At 38.2% G+C, this 12,789-nt stretch overlaps 1 protein-coding gene across 1 annotated transcript; it reads right to left on the bottom strand.

Annotated features, from left to right (window-relative positions):
- Window positions 1-2,733: 2,733 nt before the first annotated feature.
- On the bottom strand, window positions 2,734-3,738 carry LOC141664593 (uncharacterized). Its single transcript, XM_074470551.1, has 3 exons — window positions 3,443-3,738; window positions 3,235-3,331; window positions 2,734-3,090 (listed from the first exon to the last, which is right to left on the bottom strand). Exons 1-3 carry the CDS (start codon window positions 3,736-3,738, stop codon window positions 2,734-2,736), a joined length of 750 nt encoding a protein of 249 aa, XP_074326652.1.
- Window positions 3,739-12,789: the final 9,051 nt, after the last annotated feature.

Below are 12,789 nucleotides of genomic sequence, written 5' to 3'. Positions count from 1 at the left end.
ACAGATCTCTCTCCCTTCCCCTCTCTCTCTCCCTCCCTCCCTCCCTCTCCCGGGTTTTCGTTGTTTTACAGTAGCTGAAAATGATCATAAATACCCCTCCCGCACCCCCTCTCTCGCACTCCCCCGAATCCCAGCCAGGTAATACGGTGATACGCCGGGTGGCGCACCCCGTACGTATGACGCCGCACCCCGCGCACCGCCGCACCAGTCCGCACCCGGTGCGCAGTGCCGCACCCCTGCTTTCCAGATTTTTTCCGATAATTTTGTTTATTAGTTATGTGGCAACAGGGGATTTGGCCGATCCCACGGGAACTATGCTCATTTTCCAGGTTTGATAAAAATTACGCCCTCTGTTTTTATTATTTTCAGTATACTTTATTTTGTGTTTTGACCAAATATTTATAAATTTTATTTTTTTAAGATTTAAAAATAATATATATATATATATATAATTATCCGGTCAAATAGATTAAAGTGTGTGCAAAAAGTTAAGCATCATATATAGCCCTCGTTTGTTTCTATATAACCCGATTACGTAATTTAAAGTTCATTGGAATTAAAATGGGTTACCGCTTGGTTTGCTGTATTTTAAGCTATATTTTAAACTAGACAAGGGAACTTCAAGTTATATGATTTTTGTAATTACCATAAAACAGGGGAAAGATAGTTAACAAGCTCCACCGTAATCACCGTAGTTATTTAATATAAAAACATTAATTAGTTAACAAAATTGACTATGTAACCTCTTGTTACATATTAATAAACCAAACGCGTATATTTTAATTACTTTGAAACTTGTAGTTGCAATTTAGTTACGGGGAAGTTCAAGTTCATGTGTAATTATAAAAGTTGACGAAACAAACGAGGTTATAGTTACAATTTCGAATGTAATGCAGCTTATATGTCCATTTTTCTTTCTTGCCTTGCTTAATCAAAGGCTGGAGTTTTGGACAAGCAAAGAGTGTTACAAAGGAAGCTCAACAAAATAGCTGAAGTTGCAGATACATCCACCTTAGAAGGTCTCAACTACGTATAAAAAGAGACGGTGAGAGCTCTTACCCAACACGATAATTTTTCTTCCAATTATTACTCCTATATTTCGAAAAGTATGACACTATGGAGAGCTTAAGCAAGGATTTTCAAGAAGTTCTACACAAATTCGACAAATTTGTCAAAGACGAGAAGACATTTGAGAATGTTGACGGTGTAAAATATAAAAAGGCTGGTATGGTTAATGCCAAGAGAGGCATTGACAATGAATATACATTTGCTACAATTTGTGTGCTTGCTAGTGGCAAACACCAGATTCCAGTAAAAAGGGAAATGGAAGGAGAGTAAGTCGATTCCTTCGCTGTGTTGCAAACACTTCTACGTGTGCCGAAAGAAGATATAAAATATGTGCGAGTTATGTGGACACCGCAAGAAGAAGATGAAATTCTGACTAAGGAAGATCTAAGAAGCCAAACTAATCTAATACCAATTGTAAATGGGCATGTCTTTCTCATTCGATAAGTTGAGCACTGTCTTGCCTCAGAGTTGGAGGTAGTTATGTTCACAAAAATTTTTAATGATTGTACGTTTTGTATATTCAGCTTTTATTTATGTTGAAAATTGTGAAGTAGACTTGCTGCAAGTATTGGTAGTTGTCTTGAATAATTTTTTGGTGAATATAAATCTTGGGCCTGTTTGGCAAATCTTATAAGTTAATTTATTGACTGATAAGCCCGCAACAGTTTATTGACGGGTGTTTGTCGACCCAACTTATAAGTTGAATTTACAACTTATAAGCTGATAAGTTGAATGTTGGCAACGACATACTTTTTCTCAACTTATTTTTTATTTTTCATTTTTTTTATCAATTTTGGTTTTTAAAAATATTTTTTATATGTTAATCTAACTTAAAGTATAAGAATTAAGATAGTTATATTTAAAAATTATTTATTTTAGTTCATTTAAATAAAAAAATCTGACTTATAAGTTAAATTATCCAAACACTTGTATAACTTATAAGCAGTTATCAACTTATCACTTATCAGGCACTTATTCGATTTAAGTCATAAGTTACTTATTTTAAGATTTCCCAAACAGACACTAAATATTAGAATTTGGCTTGTTATGAAAACATGTGAAGTAAACTTGTTGTGAGTATTGATTTGGATCAATTTGTTCAGCTCTAATCTTAGATCATTCGGTGTTGATTGTCTCGCTATATTATTGTTGCTAACAACTTGTTCGACGGGTTCTGAAGCACCCGCGACAAACTAGATTTAAAAATCTCTAGTATTTAAAGTTTTAACTTTCATTTTTTTTTGAAAATAACGAACTTGCTTTTATTAAAATAGAATCAATACACAATACATCAAAAATAAAATCTGGAGCGGTATCAACTCACTCGTGGACATTTGACTTAAAATAAGTAGCCCTTGCCAATCTATGAACTGCCTCATTCGCAGACCGATGAACATATTCAACTAACACTTAATCATAGTGCTTAAATAACTCGACACAACTTGACACAATTGCATGAAAATATACACGCCCTTGTACCTGTTTACAGGCTTCTGCAAGCTCCTTAGCATCGGTTTCAAACACGCACCTTTTGTACCCCATTTCTATAGCCCACATGATTGCTTCTTTAAATCTCAGTGCTTCTGACTCCCTTGGTTGATACAGTGCTGCAAGTCTTCGATTTTTGGCACGAACAAATTCTCCATTCGCATTACGAAGAACACATCAAATCCCAGTGTATCCAGCCTCTACAAAGACAGCAACATCGGTATTTATTTTAACCCAACCCTGTTGTGGAGGTTTCCATTTTGTTATAGATGTTGTGCTCGGTCCTTTATGAATTTTAAACTCCAAACAACGTTGCTTCCAATCAAACAGCATGTTCATCGCCTTTTCATACACCCCAAATTCAGAAATACTGATTTTGTCCCAAACCCACCTATTCCTACGATGCCAAAGATTCCAACAAATCATGAGTATCAACATGAACTTCTCCCTCGAGCATACTGTACTTAGCTGATGGAAAAACTCCATGATGTCGCCCATGTAAGTAGCAGATGTAATCTTAGAAATATTAGCCTGCTGCCAAACCAAACGAGCAAAAGAACAATCAAATAAAATGTGATGTGCATCTTCATTACGCACTAAACACCACAAACACTTTTGATAAATCTGGACCCTCTTTGTGGAAAGAGCAACAACTGTTGGCAATACATATCTACATACCCGCCATACAAAATTTATAACTTTCCCCGGCAGTTCCAATGACCACAAATTCTTCCAGAAAGAAGCCAATTCCCAATATTGTTCACCCTGTATTATCCTGTAACAGCTTTTGACAGAAAACAAACCTGAGGCTTCCAAAATCCAATACCAGGAATCCTCTTCTTCTGGCAACGGGTTATGAATTGACCTAATTAACTGAGCATCTCACCCATTACAAATATCATTCACCACTTCATCATCCCAGCAGTAAGTACCCGTCTTCAAAAAGTTTACGACTCTTATATCCTCCAATTGATGAGGCATCTCAGTCATTAAGTACCCATTATCCTTACATGGTAACCATGGTATTCCCCAAACTGCTGTATCTTCACCATTTCCAATACATTTTCTGCTCCCCTGACAGACCAGTTCTTGTGCTGCAAGTATACTTCTCCGCATATAATTAGGGTTGGCACCAATTTTAGCTTGTAAAAAATCACAACTAGGAAAATTCCTAGCTTTCATGATTTATGTGACCAACGGGTTACAATTATTCAACATTCGCCATCCATGCTTCGCTAGCATAGCGATATTGAACTTACTTAACTCCCTAAAACCCAAGCCCCCTCCTGCTTTATTAACACAAAGTTTATCCCAGGCCATCCACCTCACACCTTTAGTACTTCTTCCATTACTCCACCAAAAGGAATTCATTTGTCATTGAATAATGACATTACATATATCTACTGGTATTAAGAGTAACTGCATCTAGAAGTTCGGGATTGTTTGTGCTGCAGTTTTGAGAAGTACTAACTTACCTACTTTTGATATCGCTTTATTACCCCAGCTCTATAGTTTCTGACTTACACGCTCACTCGGAAATTTAAATGCATTATTTTTCCGTCGTCCTATATGCATTGGCAACCCCAAGTAATTACCAGGTTTAGATACTTCATTCACTTGTAGAACATCACATACATCATTCCTATTCTGCTGTGTAGTATTAGGACTGAATACTACGCTTGACTTTCCAAAGTTAATAGCTTGTCCAGACACTGCTTCATACCTTAACAACACATTCTTAACAGTGGATGCTTCAGTTAATGTAGCTTTAAAAAACAGATAATAATCATCTACTAAAAGCAGATATGAGACAGCAGGTGCACCACGAGCTACACTACATCCATGAATTAACCCCACTTCTTCCCCACTTCTTCGTGTCGTCTAAGCATGGATTTTTTCATGTATTTGACGGTTCCTAGCGGATTCTCTCTTTCTTGTCGCCTAATATGTTCCATATTATTCTATTAGTCATTTTTTTATATTTCACGTGATCAAAGAACTGAGATCAGGCATAAAAAGAACACGTAAATGCAATTAATGAGTAAGAAAAGAGATGACACACATGGAACACATGATTGCCCTCCTAACAATATATCTTAGTTTCACTTACATGAAGTCAAATTTGTGTTGGAAATAAAATAAATTAAACTCGTATATAAATTTAAAAATGACAAATAAACTTCTCCTAATACGCATGGTAAAGTTGAAAAAATGTGAACTCTCACTAATTTCTCTCCACTCAAATCAGAATTAATCAAGCCAATGTATATTCCTTACCAAAAAAGGTGTTTCAATTTTACAGAAGTCGTGTTTGTCCAACGACACATTTGTCTAACAAAATCTATAGTTTTGGAATAATTTGGCTATTATGCGTATTTAAAAAAATCATGTACCCCATATATCTTATTAAATTTTTTTATCAAATGACGTGATTAATACATGGCTGATTTTGATTTGTGGCGCATATGAATGCATAGATTTTATGTTATTATTAGGAAGGTTACCAACTATTTATGTGATACATCATATTTGAGAAAAAATTTAACGTAAAAATTTGAGATCCCTAACATTTTTCTTCTGATAAATATTAAAACGAACACAAACAAACTCTATATTTGGAACAAAATAAGGGATAGTTTGGTTTGCCATATTCTAGAATCGGGTATGAGTTTGAGCAATTTCAACCCCGTATCTGGAGTTTGGTTCAGAAAAATAGAATTTCATAGTCATTCCTCAAACTTCCAAGTTATGTTTTTCGTATCCAAGTAGACAGGTGGGTATGAGAGAGGGGTATGAGATAATTTTTTATTTCACTATTTTAATTTTTATTTAAGTAATTAAAAATAAATGTTTAGTACTAAAAGAAATTTATGAACAAAAAATATATTAAAATTATATTTAATTAAATTAAAATTATTAACTTAACATATTTTAAATTAAAAATATTTATTACAACACTCAACCAAACACAATATATATATATCAAATAACCAAACGACCCCCAAATTCTTTGGCCGAGACTATCCAATCACGCTCAAGAGCCTTTAAACTTATGAAATAGGGGAGGCCACAGGGGCCAAATATATTTAATTTCCCGAGGCTTATTGAATCTTTATAAAATAATAACATATATGAAATAATTATTTTCTTCCATTCCGACATCTATCTATCTATACTATCTATCTATACTATACTATTACAAGCGAAACATGATTTCGTTTGATCGGTTTGTTAACAGCTTCCTAAATTTTTTTTTAACACATTTCAAAATAAAGTTTAAGCAAATATAATTAATATTAAAAAAAGTTAAATCATGTATCTAATATAATTACAAACTCTATGAATTATTATCCAACTTAATTTTTAATTATACTCAACTTTTTTTATACCTCTATTAGAAGGAACAAAACACTTTACCCAGTGCGCACCCGAAGGGTAGCGACTGCGTGTTAGCTACGATAAAAATATAACAAAATAATTAATATACCGAGAAAAAATTAAAAAAAAAACAATATTAAAAAACAATACCAAATCATTCAGATACACCACTTTAATTCAAGACTCCCATTTTTTATAGGTTGTGTACCCAAAAAGCGAATCGACTGATATACTGTAGTAGGATTTTGAATCCTTCAATAATAATATATATATATATATATGATACTATAATAACCGGAATAAATTATAATTTGGTTCAACGATTATTCCTATTTTATATTTAAAAAAATAATTAAAAAATAATGGCAAAATACACGGTACTCGATGAAAAAAATGAGAAAAACAGATAAAAAAAAAAAGAAAGCAGCGTCCTACTCAAATTCAATTATATGACCCGACAGACCCGACCAAACTTCTTCTTGCGACAATATCATTTGCTCAAATAACTCCTCCTCTGTTACATTCACCATCCCTGGAATTCCAATTTAACGGGTTAGTTTTCTGACGTATGTAATTGACTTCCTTGAATAATTGATTTGATGCTGAATTCATACGCATTTAAATAGAGACAATTATGTTGTTCATTTTAATCTTTGCTTACCACCTCTTTACATAAATATTTTAATTTCATTAATCTCGATAATATATAATTATTATATTTTAAAATTTACTTTTATATAATAATAAAATTTTAAATATTATAATTAGTCCATGCATCGCACGGGATATAAGTTAGTAATGAAAATATGTATTTTTAATTTTAATAAAATAATAAATTTGATAAAATAATATTTTGATTCCGATTATAAGTTAAATTTTGACTTTTAGGACAACTCCTAGAGTGGCCAGAGTTTTTGGCCTAAATTTGGACCATGACAACTCTCTATTTCAACAGTTCGGTCTAAATTTTGGTCCAAATTCATATATCAATATTTTATTCTTTGAACTATTAATATATTGTTATTTTAATGTGTTGATATTAATTCACATACCTATTAATTCAATTGGACGCGGAATGAATAATATCATCTTAATTTCAAACTTAATAAATTTTATTAAATTATAAAAACATTATACTTAAACAAGAAAAGTGAAGAAAAATTAATATTATATATAATTAACTAAAAGAAAAATAACAAATATTAAACTACTCCAAATTAGTATATTGTTCCAACAAATACTCGATTAATGCATTTCAAAAAGTAATATGAGTTTTTTTATTTTTAATATCTTATTAATTTAAATTAAAACAATTCATGGTGTTTAATATATTTTTTGTTAAATAACTATTATTTATATAAGTGAAAATTAAAAAATATAATTAATAACTACTTAATATATATATATAATAACATTCAATTAACAAATTAACGAATACATAAAACATAATAATATAATATTTTATTATTAAAAAGATTTAGGTGGGTGAGCCGATACTATTCCCTATCTTAAATTAAATTGGAACGAGGACTAGCTTAAATTGGAACGGGCAATATAGCACTGTTGATCAGATTTGGACAAAAATGGGTACAAATTTAGGTTACTCCTGGGGCCTTACCGTGTTTTCTTTGTGTTGGACCAGGACAAGTCGGCCCAAAGGGATTATAGTTAGAATAATCACAATACATCATGTAAAGCCCAAGAAGGCCCAGATTGTAAGGATTGAGCCCATTTGGGACTTATTATAAATAAAGAACAACAACCCCATTTGAAGGGGTTGGCTAATTAAGCAAAGAAGATCATCTCCTAAAAATATAGACTAATAATAATATTATTGGTACATCATTTGGCGCTAGAAGGAGCTTTGCTTTAACAAGATCCAACCAGAAGATGATTGTAGAGGAGCTTGATCCGGGAACCGCCGGACCAACTGAGGTAAAGAAGTTGACGGCAGAAGTTGCCGCCGACCCCTCGACCCTCGACGATCGTGAGCTTCCAAAACAACCAGCATTGAAACCGAAGTGTTTGTTCCCTCCACCTGAGGCTCCTTCAGAAGATCAATTTCTAGGATTGAAGGATTCACTCCAAAGGGACAGAAAAAGAAAAGCTGTGCCAGACCAGCGTTTTAGAATTCAAACATCTAAAGGAAAAAAAGTTCTCTCGAGCGACGTTCGGCTACATTTGGAAAAGAAAGAAAGGCTAAAAGCCCAAAACCAAGGAAATCCGAAAGATTCCCTTGATTCAGATGAAGAACTCGAGTTTCTAGAACGCGAAGCTCAGAGATTGCAGGCTAAACTTGAGCGAAAACGTGAGATTCACCGTCTCCGTCGAGAGCTCCAACAAACTACAATTCAAAATGAAGGACAAGATGATGAATTCTATGATGAGGATGATGCGGAGTACGAATATGAGCCCTCGGCGGAGTCAACATATTCGCAACCTCGCGAACGTCGACAGAGGACAGTGTCATCTGCCGATGTCTCACATCAGACAGAATCCACAGAATCTATATCTCACGAGGAGTTCGCTAAAATGCAGGAAGAAATCGCCCAGATGCGTACCTTGATGAGAAATCAGGCAGGGTTTGAAACCGTTTCTGAGAGCCCCCTATCATTAGTGCTTGAGAAGGCGCGCATCGACAGGACGTTGAAAACGCCTGCTCTCGATCATTTCGACGGATCCTCGGACCCGTTAGCATTTCTAAATACATTTGACGGTCGCATGGCTTTCTTCGGCCACTCGGAGATCGCTAGGTGTCAGTTCTTCTCCACTTGCCTTCAAGGCACGGCTCTCCGATGGTACAGTAACTTGCCACCTCGCTCAATCGACTCGTGGACAACTCTGAAAAGCAAGTTTCAAGCCCGATTTTCCAGCAACTACAAAGGAATCAAAGTTACTGCATCCTTGATGACGATGCATCAACGCTCCGGCGAAAGTCTCAGGAGTTTTCTAACCCGGTTCAGGGAAGAGATAGCAGAAATTCCAGACTTAATAGAACAGATGGCTGTCAATTTCCTGACAGCGGGCATCGATAAGTCTAGGCATGGCCTCCTTTTAGAAGAGATCTTTGAAAAAAGGCCGAAAACACTACAGGCTGCGTTCCAGATTATAGAACACCGCATGATGCTTCAAGAAGCGGTAAGCTGTATACAATCTCCACGGAGGTCGTCAAAGTACGAACGACGACGAAGCTACAGTCCACGATCCCCTGCGAGGGAAAGACGCCGAGAGCGACGTAGGTCGCCCCCGCCTCGCACATCGGACCTCCCCCCGAGGGATAGAAGAGAAAGGGATTGGCAACTCCACAATCGATCTGAAAAAGAGTTCACGAAACTCAACACTGAGAAAACGACAATTTTGGCGGTATTGAAAACGGAGCCGGACTATCGCCCTCCAAGACCCATGAAACCAGGGAGACCCCCAAGCTCCAGATATTGTGAATATCATGAAGACACCGGCCATACAACAGAGCAATGTTTTCAACTTAGCAATCTCATCGAAGGAAAAATTCGTCGAGGGCAACTAGTCCACTATGTGCAACACGATGATGAACCCAGACGTCAGCATCGAGGCGAAAACGACCGTGTAATCGACGTTATTTTCGGGGGCGTAGCCGCCGGGGGTCTCTCCCACAACTCTCGCAAAATTTATGCTCGAGAAGTCTTTAATGTCAATCCCTCGACAGCTAAACGCCCTCGAGTGAATCCCTCCCCCGTCATCTCTTTCTCTGATGACGATTATCGTCCCGGTCTCATCGAAGGTCATCAAGATGCTCTCGTCATCACAACACGGGTGGGAAACAATACGGTTAAGAAAATGTTGGTCGATAATGGTAGCTCCGTCGATGTGTTATATCACCATGCTTTTTCCCGAATGGACATAGGAGATCGAAGACTCGAAAACTCCCGAACCCCGCTATACGGGTTCACAGGGAATGAGGTTCACGTTGTAGGAACCATCGATATGCCAGTGCTCTTCGGTTCCCCTCCCTGTCAGATTTGGAAAATGGTCAAATTCCATGTGATTAGCGCTTCCTCAAGCTTCAACGCTATTTTGGGACGAACAACGATCACCGCGCTCCGAGCTATAACATCTATATCCCACTTGAAAATGAAGTTTCCCACAGATTTCGGCGTGGGAGAAATGATTGGTGATCAAGTAACAGCAAGACAATGCTATCTAACCACCGTTTCTCCAAGAAAAAAGACAGAGGAAGAGCTAGAAGTCAATCAAGTACTAGATATCGACCCAAGAGAATTGGTTGAGTCATCCACAAGCAATTCATGCTCCCCTCTCGAAGAAACAGAGGATATAGAAGTATTTGAAGGAAACCCAGATAAAGCAACAAGAATTGGTAAAAACCTCTCATCAGATCTCAAAAGAGATATCACAAACCTCATTCGGGAATTCTCCGACATTTTCGCGTGGGTCCCGAAAGACATGCCCGGCATCCCGGAGACCATTGCTCGACATTCGCTGCACATCAGTAAAGACACCAGGCCTGTGCGCCAGAAACAACGTATATTTTCGGCCGAGAAAAGAGCAGCCATCGACCAAGAGGTCGACAGACTCCTCGATGCCGGTTTCATCGAGCCCGTGCAATTCCCCACGTGGATATCAAACGTAGTTCTGGTTAAGAAAAGCAATGGGAAGTGGAGAATGTGCATTGATTATTCAGATGTGAATAGGGCGTGCCCTAAAGATTTTTACCCTTTGCCCAACATCGACCAACTCATCGACGCCACAGCAGGAAACGAGCTCCTGTCCTTTATGGACGCCTTTTCGGGGTATAATCAAATTAAGATGGATTCCAATGACTGGCAACAAACTGCTTTCATCACTCATAGAGGGGTCTTTGGATACAAAGTAATGTCCTTCGGATTAATCAACGCGGGTGCTACTTTTCAGCAGACAATGGATAAAATATTCTCTTCGCAGATAGGAAGAAACATGCTAATATACGTCGACGACATGATCACAAAGTCAAAAGCTACCTCCGACCACGTGACAGACCTTCGAGAAACGTTCACCAATGCAAGGGCAAATAACATGCGACTGAACCCGGCAAAGTGTTCATTCGGCCTTACTGCAGGTAAATTTTTGGGATTCCTTGTTACCCAGAAAGGCATTGAGGCCGATCCAGCTCAGACAAAAGCCATCCTAGAAATGAGCAAACCAAGATCCATTAAAGACTTACAAAAACTCACAGGGTGTATAGCCGCACTTCGAAGGTTCATTCCTCAATCTTCAAAGAGATGCCTCCCGTTTTTCTCTGCAATGAAAAAAGCTTCCAGATCATCGCACTTTGAATGGAACGAAGACTGTGAAAAGAATTTCACGGAGCTAAAGATGTTTTTGACAAGTCCTCCAGTTCTAACACGACCCTTAGCAGGTGAACCGCTACGGATTTATCTCTCAGCTTCCGACGAAACGGTCGCGGCAGTATTGGTCCGTGTCGATGAGGAAAAAGATATTCCTGTGTACTACATCAGCCACTCACTACGAGACGCGGAAACAAGGTACCCTCAAGTCGAGAAACTCGTATACGCTCTCGTTGTCGCGAGTCGTAAGCTACGCCATTATTTTCAAGCGAGAGAAATCCATGTCCTGACCAATCTTCCTCTGAAAAGAATCCTGCACAAGCCTGACATAACAGGCAGGCTCGCAGCTTGGACCATCGAGTTAAGCCAGTTCTACATCGAGTATAAACCTCGAACGGCGATCAAGGCCCAAGTTCTCTCAGATTTCGTCGCCGAATGCCAGTTCCAGTCCAAGACGCACAAACCTGATGAGGACCAGTCTCATCCGTGGCTTTTGTTCGTCGATGGATCCTCGACGTCCGGCTCGGGAGGAGCAGGGGTCATATTAATCAGCCCAGGAGGATTCAAAATTCAGCAGGCTCTCAAGTTCGGGTTCTCCGCCACAAACAACGTGGCCGAATACGAGGCACTCATTGCCGGTCTAAAGCTCGCATCCGATCTCGAAGCAGAGGTCATTGACATATTTGGGGATTCTCAGTTGGTTTGCAAGCAGATAAGTGGCGAATTTAAGACGCATAATGAAAGGATGGCCCGATATTTAACAAGAACACAAGAGCTTCTTAGCAAATTCCCTTCATGGAAAATGTCAAACGTCGACAGGGAGGAAAACCAGTGGGCAGACTCTCTAGCCAAACTAGCCTCTTCCAGTCCCCCCACTAATCTCAGCCCAACATACGTCGACATTTTGGAAACCCCCTCTATCGATGAGATATCAGTCAATCAAATCCAGGCTAGGTTCGATTGGCGCCAACCCTTCCTTGAATACATTATCGACAACAAGTTGCCTGAGAATAAGTCCGAAGCCCGCACTCTCATGTTCAAAGCCAGGAACTACTGTGTTGTGGGTTCGGAGTTATACCGACGTGCCCTCTCTGAGCCTCTGCTCCGTTGCTTGTCTCCAGAAGAGGCTCTCCAAGCGATCGTGGAAATACATACGGGAATCTGTGGAGAACACCTAGGAGGAAAAACATTAGCCCTCAAAGTTATCCGACAAGGCCTGTTCTGGCCTACAGTCCGGAAAGATTGTGAAGATTACGTCAAGAAATGTCAAGCATGTCAGTTACACGGAAATGTAAACCGTCGACCCACGACTGAGCTGAACTCCATTCTCAGCCCATGCCCTTTTTTCCAATGGGGAATAGACATTGTGGGTCCCTTTCCAAAATCCAAAAATCAGTGCCAATACATCGTAGTCGCGGTGGATTACGCAACCAAATGGGTCGAAGCAAAGCCACTTGCTAAAATACGAGAAAAAGAGATGATAGAATTCTTTATGGAATACATCGTCTTTCGCTTTGGGATCCCCAGAATCTTA

The sequence above is a fragment of the Apium graveolens genome, chromosome 6 (genome assembly GCF_009905375.1).
Source record: "Apium graveolens cultivar Ventura chromosome 6, ASM990537v1, whole genome shotgun sequence".
Classification (NCBI taxonomy): domain Eukaryota; kingdom Viridiplantae; phylum Streptophyta; class Magnoliopsida; order Apiales; family Apiaceae; genus Apium; species Apium graveolens.
This window is presented reverse-complemented; position numbering and strand designations above follow the sequence as displayed.